The sequence below is a fragment of the Brachyhypopomus gauderio genome, chromosome 18 (assembly GCF_052324685.1).
Source record: "Brachyhypopomus gauderio isolate BG-103 chromosome 18, BGAUD_0.2, whole genome shotgun sequence".
NCBI classification, from domain to species: domain Eukaryota; kingdom Metazoa; phylum Chordata; class Actinopteri; order Gymnotiformes; family Hypopomidae; genus Brachyhypopomus; species Brachyhypopomus gauderio.
The window spans coordinates 19,074,269-19,087,934 of NC_135228.1; the positions used below are offsets into that span (position 1 = coordinate 19,074,269).

Below are 13,666 nucleotides of genomic sequence, written 5' to 3' on the forward strand. Positions count from 1 at the left end.
TTAACAGGAGCAGAGCTGCAAGGCGGTAGGTGGACCAGGCGCAACTAACAGAACGTCGATAGATTAGAGTGACGCTCTAACTCCAGCCAACAAGGGGGGCTGGGGGTTCAGGTGCCAAATCGATGACGAAAAACGTAACCCCCAAATCCCTAAACTGGGGTCCAAATGACCCTGTCTAACTCGTCAACTATCAAATTAGCTACTCTGAACCCATGTCCCCACACAAATAACTAGCCAGCTTTACGATCACTAGACTTTAATATTTGTATTTGAACACCTTGAAGGAAAAACTATGTCAAAACTCATCAAAAGAAGAAGCTGCTATAGATTAAAACATGCGGGGAGACACTAATAACCGTTTATTGTCGTTACCACGGAAGTAGGCTACCGTAAAGTTCGCCCTATTCCCACTGTTCTCGTTGTGGTCCTGCACACTAGCGCAGAGTCATGCTCGTCGCTCCTCTTCTGGTGTGTAGTGGATTAGGATTAAGACAATCTCATTCCAAAACAAGGCAAGAGTAATCGAACACATTGCTTTGCACATTGCTTTGCACATTGCTACAGTATATAGTGCGTTGGTGTAGTCTGCTTTTCACAGAAACATACATTTCTAAATATGCAAATGTATAAATAAACTAAAATTTATTTGCTGTTTAACAACCTGTATTAACTAATTTCTGTTTTATGTTGCACATTTATTAATGTATTTATTTATTATTATTATTTAAATGTAATACATTTTATTTATTGATCACCTTTCTTCCTTCAAATCAAATCAAATTTATTTGTATAGCACTTTTCACAACACATGTTGTCACAAAGCAGCTTTACAATCTTCATATTTCTGGAAAGCAAAAATTATTTGAAGACAAAATGCTGTTTGCAAATACACAAGGAAACGTTACAATAATCACGTGACTAGTCTGGAAAATCCAATTTTATACATAAATTTCATCTAGAAATAACAATAATAAAAAAAAACCCTGAAACTCATTTGCTGCCATTCTAACATATTTGAAAAATTTCCCGACACATGGCATCACATTTTATTTTTTATAATGGCTAATAGTAGACTATAATGACAGAGATTTATAAAGTACAATCATAACAATATAAACCATAATCATATAGGCTAAATGGAAATCAATGCAATTATATGAAGACAAGTCCAGATATTGTGACCACATTGTTGAAAATTGTGGTTTGTATTAACTTTATAATCACATCTGTGTGGGCCTCAGTGACATGTTCTTCTCTGGCCCTCTGCCTTCTGGCTCTATATTCCTATTTGCTCTCCTCCTCTCTTCTTCTCCAATCATCTCTCCTTCTCTCTTCTTCTCCAGTCATCTCTCCTTCTCTCTTCTTCTCCAGTCATCTTTCCTCCTCTCTTCTTCTCCAATAATCTCTCCTTCTCTCTTCTTCTCCAGTCATCTCTCCTCCTCCAATCATCTCTCCTTCTCTCTTCTTCTCCAATCATCTCTCCTCTCTTCTTCTCCAGTCATCTTTCCTCCTCTCTTCTTCTCCATTCATCTCTCCTCCTCTCTTCTTCTCCAGTCATTTATTCTCTGCTACCAATCGAATATCACAGTCACCGTTCCTCTTTGTCATGGCAATTCACTGTGAATAAAAGCTGACTATTTAAAAAAATATATTTACTGACACTTTCTTTTAGTAAAAATATTTATTTCCACAATTACAACTCCAGCTCCAAATGACATACTGACATTAAGGTTACCTCTCCATGCAAGTCACAGACATTATAAAGACGTGGGTGAAGTGCTATAGTGTTACCATAAGTGTCCCTTTAACTACTGATGGGAACATATTTTTAACTCCTTTATACATAATATTGGGAGGGACATTTTGAACATATAAGGAGGAGTTTGTGTTTCCCCCAGTACTAGTCGTGATTAAGGGGGCGTGGTAAGTCAGCGGCATCATGTCCTGCCTTTGAGTGGAGCCGTTGCTGGATACAGGAGTATAGAGGTGATGACCTCATCAACAATATCTGACACCACATGACGCCCACAACATTTGGACAATGTACCGATTCTTCAGTGTACATACTGGACACCACATGGCAGTGTTATCAGGTTTAGAACAAGCCTAAAAGATACAGACAGCCTCTCTCTCTCTCTCTCTCTCTCTCTCTCATATATATATATATATATATATATATATATATATATATATATATATTTTGTGAAATAGCATCACCTTAAAAATGGGCAAGAAAGATAAAACCGCTCGACTCCAGCCATTCTGTAATAAAAGAAAAAAATGAAAGCTTCTTCTGAAAAGCTTCATTATTTAAAAGACTTCCAAAGGCAAAGTCCATCAGAAGATATGAAAACCACATCAAGCCTCAGCTGCAGGGGCCTCTTTTCAATGCAATGAATCATTATTGACGGTCACCCTGGGGCGATGGACAAACAGATGGGTTCTATTGCCAGTAATTGGACTTCCTAGAAAGGCCATTGGTGTATATAGCTTGACTGAGTATGCTGCATCTTCACACAGGTACCGTTGGGTGCAATCAACACGGGCAAAACATTACCATTTAAAACCAATCACATATGCAGTATACAAAAAGAGCAGGAGCGAACCCCTTCACACACATCCTCTAAACACAACCCCGGTGTCTGCACACGTGCTACAATTACACAGTGCAAGCAGCTCACAATCAATTAGTGAAGATGAGGAATTCATTCAGAACTATTTAATAACTGGAGAAATCCTTCTCTATTACAAAATCCTAATAAACAACAAAACAAATCAAAAGGAGAACAAAAATAGTTTAAATATTTGTTCCGAGGATGAAACAGGACTCTCACGAGATGACCGAAATAGAACCAAGGTGTCAGCAAACATTTCTGGGCATAGAATGAACTCGGACTTCAGATTTGCATTATATAAAATGATATAGTCTTAATTAAAGATGGTCCACAACATTTCTGAATATATAGGTCGGCTTCAATAAAGTACCAAGACCCCCCCCAAAATTTCATTTAATGTCGAATAAAGTTAACACATTTTGGCGGCAAGTTTTTATGTGGATGTATGGGGTTATCACACAATCCAACTGACTCTTTTTGCAGAAGACAATACATTAAAAGCGCTATATAATAAAAAGAAATAGCAGATATGTGTAGGCTGGTCCTCATTCCTTTCCTTCCACACATGCCGAGGGACACCCCGTGGGACACCCCGAGGGACACCCCGTGGGACACCCCGTGGGACACCCTGGGGGCCTTGGGGCCAACGCCAACGCTGAATAAATTGTGAACTTGAGGCTGGAGTTGGCTAAATAAGCTAAATATGAGAAACCAAAATCTAATCTAGATAAAAGTTCTAGAAATAAGTACATATCAAAGTGATTCTGTTCTGTGAGCATGGACATTCTTCCCATTTAAAAAAAAGAAACGTGCTTTGTGGTCAAAAATCCGCAGATGTCCATGCGAGTTAACAGTCATTCCTTTAAAAGCTAAAGGGTAGAGCGAACTTTCAACATTCCTCATTTTCAAATGAAAAAGAACTTGAATGGTGCACGTTGCCTTCAGCCTTGTTGTAAAGAAACACAATATATTTGGATATCAATTGCATCTAAATAGAAAAAGATGACATAAACATACTAGTTGTGACTTAGGAACAAGTTCAGAATAAAACTATACCATAATAACCTGAAAGTGACCGGCCTGCTTACAGGGGGATGCCAGGCCATGTTTAGAAATTCAAAATAAAGCAAAAAGCATGTACACAGCACCTTGTATGGCACACATTCTGTCAATGTAAGTGTGTGTGTGTGTGTGTGTGAACCAACTCGTTGTTCTCATTGTAGCCATAACAGGGATCACCAACTGGGATATAAAGCATCACTACAGAAGGACAGACTGACACTGCTGCGTGAAGCTCGCACGTTTGTCAAAACAAGACTTCAAAAAATAAAAGTAAAAGTTAAAAATACATTACCGTAAACATCCTTCTCGCATGCAGACACTGCAAAGTTTTATCAAACACAGATTCATGACTGAATTTCATCGTTCTGCATCATTAAGCTTGAGATGTCATATCGCATTTCGAATGAGCAGACACACAAAATGTCCTGTAGTCAAAAGTCCACATTGTAACACACGTCTTGGACTGGAACATGAAAATATTTCAGAACACAGAAAACATGTACTTACACATTTAACAATACATAAAAAGTGACATTTGTCAAAACTGTTCATTGACTACGTTTACATTCCACAATGTATATGTCATTTTTTTTTATGCTTCTCTGTAAATTTTGCACGATTGTCTCATTTTATGAGCAGGCGGTTGCTGATATGTAGTTTCAAATCATTCATCCGACTTCATTTTTTCGTTCTCAGTGTGGTGATGCTTGTCGCCTTATCCCACAGCGTCTGGAGCCGTTCAGGACCGGAGAATCACGATAGTCACTTGGCCTCCGCTGGTATTTTACACATCATCAGAATTTGTTTCAAGGCCTTCTGCACATCTTCATCCATTTGACCCTAACACGAAACCAGTGGCAAAAACAAGACAACAATATTTTAGCTGCTGACTAAAAAGCTGAACGGCTACCTGCATGGTCACTATATATAAGGATGACTGGAGAGGCCGCAGACCTGGACAGCGTAGAGGAGGTGCATCCGATACACAGAGACGATTTCATGGTGCTGTTTCTTACATTCCTGTTATGAAAAGAAATGTCCATTATAAAATGGTTTATAACCGTGTTGTTTATACAGAGCCACTGCCAATGCTAACAATGTTAACTTCTTTGCTAAATGACACAGAAGAAGAACTTGGTAGTAAATAAATGAATGATTGAATGAATGAGTCAAATGATGGCTGCTTGTATTCAGAACACAATAGATCAAGTGTGTAACATACAGCTAGTTGGTATTGGAGCTGCTTGATTTGCTGCTGGAGAGATTCGACCTGCTGGTTCTGCTGTCTTTTAGGGCTGCTGGTGGTATAGGAGAGCTGGGACAGACTGTTCAGGGCATCTTTCAACTTGCCGACCTCCTTTGACAGGTCATCGATCTTAAATGAAGAAAACCGAACACTGCTAGTGACCGACAGATGAAATGTTCCTGGACTGAGGGTTAGTGAGCCTGACCGAAACCCTGACTGAACTCACTGAACTCACCTTCTTCAGTTAAGTCACTGAACTCACCTTCTTGTTCTTCTCCCGTTCAGAGTTGACGTGGTTCTCCACCTGTTTCTTCAGGTGCGTGATGACGTCCTGGGCCTCCCTGTGCTTGGTGTTTAATGCGTTGCTCTCCTGCTCCCTCGATAAGGCCATCTTCTGCAACACCTGCTTCTCATTTCTTACGTCCTTCACCTCCTGCCAGGCGGACGTCACCTCCAGGGCCATCTCGTCCTGCTTCCTGAGCGCGTCCTGAAGGAGGTGGGTCACTTCCTTAACCTCCTTCTCCAGCGACTCCCTCATCTGCTGGTGCTCCGACCTGGACACGGAGTCCTCTGGTGGCGCGTTGTTCTTCGCCAACAACTGGCTCTGTAGAGCTTCCAGTTGCGAGGTCTTCCCGCAGAGCTGCGCTTTAAGGTCCTCCACCTCAGCTTCCAATTCCTTCACGGCATTCCCCAAGGACGCCACGACCCGAGTGTGGTCACCGATGGCCACGGAGGCCTTGGCTTGCCCTTCGGCCTCCTGCTTGAGCCGAGAAACCTCCCTCAGGGCCGCCTGGTATTTGACCTCCATGTCCTTCAGTGTGTTCTGCACGTCCTTGTTCTTGACGGAGAGCTCTTGTATTTTCTGCTCGTTCTGCTCTTTGGCGGAAGCCGCCACGTCTGGCCTCTCCTTGGCCTCCGCGGCTTTGGCCTGGAGCTGGTTGCGGACAACGCTCAGTTCACTTTTGGCCTCGCTGTACGACTTCGAGAGTTCCAGCAGCCGCCTCTGGAGACCCTCAATAACCTCGGCCAGCTCTGCCTTCATCTCCTCGAAGTCTTTGGCAGCGGCCTCGACGGGCACCGTGCCACGCAGGGCTTCCTGAAGGATCCTGATCTCCTCCTGAGCCTCCTTGTACTTTTCAATCAACAGCGCCTTCTCCTGGTTGACGTTCTCCACCAGGACGTCGCAGGACTTCTTCAGTTCCTCGCGCTCGTCCTCGGTAACGCGGCGGCTCTGGAGACGAGCCTCCAGGCCCTTTATCAAACCGGCGTCGCGCGTCTTCTCCTCCTGTAACTTCGTCAGCTTTGCTTTCAGATCTTTAATCTCCTGTTCGAGACAGCCCTTCAAATACTGAAACTTCTGAATCACCGGATCATCCCCGGCACTCGCGTGTCCTCTCCCTTCTGCTCTAGCAGTCCGCACCTCTTCCAACACTTCCTGGTATTTTCTCTGCATGTCCGCGAGCTCGGCTCCGAGTTCAGCCGCACTTCCCGACAAGCTTTCGGCGCCGGCGTCGTCCGCGCAGGAGCCGGGCTCGAGCTGGGCCTGCAGCGAGCGGTTCTCCAACCGCGACTCCTGCAGTTTGGCCTGCAAACTCTGCAGTGCCTCCCTGAGCAGCAGGACCTCATCTCCACCTCCCTGCTCCTCGTGCCTGAGAGACGCGCCGCTCACGTCTACGTGGGGGGAGCGGTGGGAGGCTCTGGACCCGATGCTGTTTGGGCGAGAGGGCTTCCCGTCTTCTTCGCCTTGAGGAGCGGGACGTTTCTGCTCAGAAACAATAACAGTACAGTACGATCACAGTATCAAATAAATCTGCCTAGTTCAAAGTACATAAACCTGAAGCGTCTGCGGTTGCAGTCATTAGGCAGGTCCAGAGGATAATAACAACCTCTTTTCATTCTCTCTACTGAGATCTACATTATGTAAGGCCATTATTTTGTTTCTCTACAGAGCAATTACCTTGATTATCTGTGCGAGCTGTTGATTTTCCAGGGAGAGGGAGGCCACCTTTGCTTGCAGTGATGCAAGTAATGAGGAACCTGAATTCTCACGGTGTGCCGTCTGTGTCAACACAAGAAACCAAACAAGTGTCTGGTTTAAAAAACCCCTTTATTACTTCTGAGGCAGAAGCTCTTGCTGTATGCCTATTGAAGCCTGCAATATGTCTGCATGCTAATTCTCTAATCAAGCTTCAGGTCAGTAGACTTGGAGAAACGTGTGTAAGGTCTAACTAGCCAGCTCTAGAAATGTTATTACTGAACACCATAAATGGCTCTGAAAAGTCACGTAGGACATTCCAAGGTCCTCAGTCAACTCAAAGGCTTTTGAGACTCTAAGGAAATAAAACACGAATGACAAGAACATACGATCGCTCGTCAATATTATTAACGTAGTGATGCAAGACGTCAAACCGAGGCTTCAAACCGACTGCTCTAATTCAGAAACGCAAGACTAGGTCTCGCGCGACGGTGGAGATGGAGGTGACGTTGGGTCCCCTCACGTGAGCTTACTCCACCTGGAGAACCTTACAAGGCCGGTCCGTACTCGCCTTGGGCTCACTCCACTCCACTATTTGATGCTTCAGATCTTCAACGGCCTCCAGCAGGGAGTTCCTTTCCTCCTGGAGCTTCTCGATCTCCTCCTTCAGCGCGAAGCTACGTAGCTCCTCCTCCTGCAGCAAAAAAAAAATAATGTTTTTTCGGCGAGAGCGGAAAGGTGAGGCGGGGAGGTTGGCACGGTCAGGAACTCCTGCTCAGTCCACCACGAAACGGATCCATTTTGGCTCTGGTGCCTGCAGTGCAGTGTAGTTTACCTTGTAATTGAACCTCTTGGATGAATCACTTCTACTTGATATGGGAGTTTCAGTTGGGGTGAAATAAGGCGGAGAGACCATACCAGTCACCTGAAAAGTGTTGAAAAGGACATAAAAGTCAAACTAAAAGGCAGAGATATTCAATAGCAATGTAAGACCAAAACCAGGACCAAGGGTCCACGTTCCTCAGCAACTTCAATATCAAAACAAAGTCGCTCCACTTTTCTTTTTTTATGACTTACTTTCATTTTTTGATGTTCCCAAGGATTCTGTCACATAGTTACTGCTGAAAGGCATTAAACCCCAACCAAGAAGAGGACAGACTATTTTCCATCTAAGATCCGCTAAACTGGTACTGAAAGAACTGGCGAAAGAAATGGCCTTTCATTTACTTCACTAGACTTCAGAAAGTCTTTATTTGTCCATTTGGGTTCCATTGTGGTCTCAGTTCTACAAAACCTTGAGAAGAGCCTTAGAATGAATGCTTTTAAATATAATACAAACAAGCCAACAGATATGGCATCTCAGCTGGGGCATCCTACACCCTCCATATGTAGCCGAGCAGAGATGACCGTGGACGGACTGAGCGCAGGACGAGACTCTGTTACCTGCTCTGGGCTGATGGGAGGTGGAGGTGCTTTTCTCTTTTTGGGGGTTGTGTTTCTCTCCTCATTTAGCTTAGGCACGTGATCATGCTGAATGCAAATGCAAGACAGAAAGAAAAAAAAGAAAGAATAAGAGTGCAAAAAAGGGCAAGAGAGAAAAAGTAAGAGATTGAGAAATAGTGTGTGTGTGTGAGAGAGAGAGAGAGAGAGAGAGAGAGAGAGAGAGAGAGAGAGAGAGAGAGAGAGAGAGAGAGAGAGAGAGAGAGAGAGAGACCAGGGGGTTCAACATGATCAATAAGAAAAATATAACAAAAGAATTTGGAATAAGTTTTCTAGCTAGAGTGTGAGGCAAATGTTCATGTTAAAAGTCCAGTAAAAGACTGTACAGGGGAATGGCTGTATTCAGCGACAAATCTACCACTCTGCCCAGTTATGGCCCAGCATGGGGTTTAAAATGCGCTCAGCTGGTTGACTACAGCTGCAAAAACCTAAAGATAATGATAATCTTAATAGTGATTAATTGTGAACTTTAGGTATGTATGGGAGTAATAATCCTTCACAAACTCAAAGATGTATTAATTCAGATAAGGAAAATATGAAAAGAAAATGTAATGAAAATAAATAAAAATAAGCAGCTTACCTGTGGTGTTCCGGTTGTATTCTTATCTGCTTTTACAAACAAAAAACAAACAAAAAAAATGGGGTGGCGGTATGAACGAAAAATGAAATGTCATGTCACTGTCACCTTTATTGATCACAGTTAATAAATCTATCCAGTTAATAAAAGCTTTCCATTTATCAAACAAACCTGAGAATGTACGCAGAGGAAATAATAACTGACCACCACAAGAGGGCAATGTTGAGCTTACATAGTTTGGAAACCGGTGTGCGTGCTGCTCACACCGCTTTGACCAAAAGAGGAAAAATAAATGACAGAATGGCGCTGCTCATGAAACTCCACCCACTGCAGCTCTTTCGTGGGTGAGAACATTTAAAAAGAGAAGATGGTCACGGCAAATAAGTCAAGGATGTCTCATGCATCTTCCTTTACCACAGAGGGGCCCACAGGACAAGAGCAAAGAGCATACTTAGAGAATTCATTATTCTCTTTAGGAGACAATCCAAGTGCCTCCTTCAAAAGTTCCCATAATCAATCACAATTTTCCCTACGGAGTGCTCACGAACAAAAGTTAGGCCACCGCTTTTGACATGTAAGGAGAAAAGAAGACTATTTTTGCTTCACAACTGACACTTCTGACTATGCATTTCATCCTATTTATTGGACATAATAATGACCACCGGAATCCTTCTCTGTATTGCCTGCTTCAGATGTTTGTATTTCACTGGCCTACACCGCTATGCCCTTACCTCAAGAGCCCTCTCCTTCTATGGCCCAAAGAACATTCCTGTGGCTGTAAAAATGTAGTTCTCTGTTCTGAGTTTTAGCCTCACTGAGTCATGCCGCTCTACTCATACCAGCCCGTACACCTCACTGAACATGGCTGGGGTGCTAAAAACAGCGTATACGTCGCTGTCTTTGTGGGAGGAAAAAGGCGGTCGAGGGAATTTGGAGTTGAACTGCGCTAGGGATTAAACGAGTATCACCTGAGTCGGTCTGCAGGCGGAGGAGGGCGGCGTTGATGGTGGCCAGGACCTCGGCCACACCAGACAGCTTGGCGTAGTGCAGGACGTCGTGGCCCAACGAGTCGACGGCGTCCAGGTCGGCTCCGCCCTGAAGCAACACCTCCACCGCGGGCCCACCGCCCATCTCGCTCGCTAGCATGACGGCGGTCCTGTCAGACAGCGAGGCGTCAGTCACCGGCGAGTCATGGGCAGTTGGCTGTTAGCCAAGCACAAACTCCGGCATAATAACACCACAGACCCTTCAGCACTCTGAAGAGCACAAAGTAGTTCGGTCACGGCCCGAGTTCACCAGTCGTGAAAAGAACAGAGTAGTGGTGATAATTCTAGAATTTTGTTGTGGTGATAAGGCCCCCACCTGCCACTCTTCTCACAAGCGTTGATGTCCGCCCCCCAGTCCAGGAGGCTGCGACACACCTCCGCATGGACGTTTCTGGCAGACAACAGCAGGGGTGTGAGTCCATCCTAATGGAAGAGAAGTTTAATTCCTCACCGGCATGTTACATGTTTCAAGGTCACAACGCCAGTTACGACTGGTCTAAAAATCCACAGATATTACAGCCGCACAATGACGTGATCCTCTGTGGTGTGAGACAGACACACAGTCAACTCCATAAAAGGAAACTGTGACGTGCTGAAGGAACACACCCAGGCAGAGGGGGCACCAGGGGGCACGTGCTCCAGCTTCAGGAAGTCAATTAAAGCCCCAGAGCAACATCATGGTTTGAATGCAAAACAAAATTACACCACCTTAAAAGAGTTCAGAGTGGAGGTTTCCTCTAGCTAGGGACGGAGTGCAAAGGGGATGAATCCTCCCCACGCCGTGGAATCAACCCCCCCACATACCCCACCCCCCTCTGTCCTGCACCTCCCCCAAGGTCACTGTGGGCTGTGGCAGTTAGCCCAATCCAGGAAACCAGCACCTCATCAAAATCCCATTTAGAGAGGCTTAAGCTGAGCTTCACTCCGCATCCAGGAAGGTGAAAGTTCACCCTCCCCCAAGTACACGGATGTGTATGCATGCAGTTGAACATTTGCATTGGTGCCGAATCACTGACCTTCAAAAAGTGCACGTCACAATCTGGTTCAGTGCACATAAATCAGTGCCAAACTGACAGCAGTCAATACAGAGCACTCAAGGTAGATTGGTTTTCTAGGGACAAGCACTCTGCATCCACATGTGTTTTGGCTTTAGTGCACTAGTTCATACACTCTCGGAACAGCAGACCGTCTTGTAAAGGCTGATCTAGACTCTCTGTGTCAACTCCAACAACATGGTGCAGATTTCAGCACCAAAGTGTAAAAGGAATGAAACACTGCTAGTCTTAATTTTTGGTACAAAATGGTCTTTGTGTGTGTGTGTGTGTTTGTGTGTGTGTGTGTGTGTGTTGTGTGCGCATGTCTTTGAGCAGCTGTGCATGCGTTATTGACCCAAAAGTCCTTTCAAATTCCCTGCAATTTCATTGAATGTGAGCAGGCTCAGAGGAATTGACCCAAGCCCAAACAGTAAAATGTAAAGAGAACAAAATAGTCTCTGTTCTATATAGAGTAACTGTGTCCTGCCGTCTGTACTGGAAAGAACTCCAGAGCTGTGGGGGGGACCAATTTAACAATCTGACATTTAAGCCCTGTGTCATGCTAGCGCTTGGCCTGAACCTGCGGGGGATGTTATGGCTTTGGTTAAAACCAACACAGAGGGAGGAGCCAAACTGGGACTGATGGGGTATTTTCAGACCATTTCAGAGTTCAGCACAATGGTGTTTGTTTTAAGCACCACGCAAGACACACACTGCCATTTCAGACTCTACAGCAGCAGTTATTACCTCATCTCTATTTTTGCCGGTCCGCTTAAGTAAAATTAGCATGCACTACGCTGACGTAGTTTCTGTTCCATAATTAATAAAAATTAACATCGCAAGTTGCTCTTAAGACAAGTTATCTGCAAAACATGAAACCAGAGCAGCCATTCATTTGCACTACACAGGTCCAGGCTGAATAGTGGAATACGCTTCAACTCCGGTGTTCAAAACCCCATCCCCCCCAGGCACTCTGTGCAAGGTGATCACTGATAATGAATGCTAATCGAAACAAGGTCATCGCCAGTTTAACGATGAGGGGGCCTCTTTGCACAAAAAAACAGACCTCAAAATCCCTGATCGTTTAGTACTGCCTTTCTGTTGCTGCTTGACCAACAGACAAGCTTTACTCCTCAGTCTCAATTTCCATGTCCGCCACACTAGTTTTACATTTCCAGTAAATTTAGTTCCTTGTTAAAATATTTTTGTGGTGTTTCATCACAGCTTATAGACACATGGAAAGTTTAAGATTAGCAAATTGGCACACCTCCTTTTTCAAGAGAAGGGGACTTTTCCAGATGTAAGCTTCCCACTCAATGTGGACCATGCCAAAGTTTTGGCCAGCATGGTACTGACGCGGTTGCCAAGCACAGAGTGAGCGTTATGGAGACGGAGAGCATCTGAGCGGGACACTAAGCACTACTCTGCAGCTCTGTCATTTTCACTGACTCGTGTGGGTTTTCTTCTTCTTCTCCTCTTTTCATTGAGCATCAGGTCCCACCGAGAAACTCCCACAGTGCCTCGTCAGTCGACATCAAAGCTTTCATTTGTCTGATCCCAGCATGCCATCAAAGTAATGTGCGTTTCTATATTTCTGCCTTCCAGAGAGAGCAGCTAACGAGGGCGGAGACGTCGTCGTGCCACAGGGAAGCAACAAAAACAAACATGCGATGTGTCTGACTCGGGAGGTCTGCGCTCCTGGGTGGCTCTCATCGCCTGGGTTGTGCTCAGAGCACTGTGTTGTAGAGCAACCACGACGGGTTATCAACAGAAGGAAGACAGTTCATTAAAGAGGTTCATACTCCACAGCACAACTGCAGAGTGCAGCACCATTTTATTGACAAATACATCCAGTTTAATCTAAGATTTCATATTTAGTGTTGACCTTTTTAAAGATTTCTGCAATTCACCTTGGCATGCGGGATATCGGCTTCTGGGCAAAATCTTGACCAATGGCAATCCATTCTTACCTAATAAGTGCTTAGAGTTGATCACAGTTTCTGTGTTTTTGTTTGTTCATCCTCTTTTTGAGGACTGACTCCAGCTTCTCAAAGGCATTGAGATCTGGGAATGTTCCCGGCCAAGGACCAATGACCGTATACGCCACACACGAAAGGTCTCGTGATGCTTCTGTGATGGCATGACGCAGGACTCAAGGTGGTCAGTCTTCTTTGCTGCCCTTCTTGACACCAGGCCGTCATCCAAAAGCTGTGCGTGTAGACACACACACACACACACACACACACACACACACACACACACACACCTTCTGCCATTCCTGAGCATGCTCTGCGCTGATGGTGACTCAACGATCCCGTAGCTCCTTCCTGCTTAGGAGACGGTCCTGTCACTTGCTTGACATGAAGCCTCTTCACTTCTCTTCTTGAAGTTATTGGTTATTGAATGCATAGCTGAATTAGGTGCCATCTTACAAGCAGCAATGTCCTTGACTGTGAAGCATTTTTGATGTAATGCAACAATGACTGCCCATGTTTGCTTTGAGATATCCACGGTTAACAGAAGGAAATGTTTAAAGCACCACCATTCTGAAGCAACCAGTCTGCTCTTCTAATCAGCACGACAGGGTGAGATTAGCTGCCTTGTCCTCATT

At 44.6% G+C, this 13,666-nt stretch overlaps 1 protein-coding gene across 1 annotated transcript in view; it reads right to left on the bottom strand.

The window, feature by feature from the left end:
• Window positions 1-3,562: 3,562 nt before the first annotated feature.
• Window positions 3,563-13,666, bottom strand: part of rai14 (retinoic acid induced 14) — a 29,027-nt gene continuing 18,923 nt past the window's right edge. Inside the window, exons 8-18 of the mRNA XM_076979390.1 lie at window positions 10,338-10,444; window positions 9,944-10,131; window positions 8,979-9,004; window positions 8,342-8,428; window positions 7,734-7,823; window positions 7,470-7,592; window positions 6,881-6,982; window positions 5,186-6,685; window positions 4,900-5,052; window positions 4,632-4,697; window positions 3,563-4,517 (exon numbers count right to left, since the gene is read on the bottom strand). Coding sequence (XP_076835505.1) covers window positions 4,440-4,517; window positions 4,632-4,697; window positions 4,900-5,052; window positions 5,186-6,685; window positions 6,881-6,982; window positions 7,470-7,592; window positions 7,734-7,823; window positions 8,342-8,428; window positions 8,979-9,004; window positions 9,944-10,131; window positions 10,338-10,444 — 2,520 coding nt within the window. The 3' untranslated portion in view covers window positions 3,563-4,439. The remainder of the gene's footprint in view (window positions 4,518-4,631; window positions 4,698-4,899; window positions 5,053-5,185; window positions 6,686-6,880; window positions 6,983-7,469; window positions 7,593-7,733; window positions 7,824-8,341; window positions 8,429-8,978; window positions 9,005-9,943; window positions 10,132-10,337; window positions 10,445-13,666) is intronic.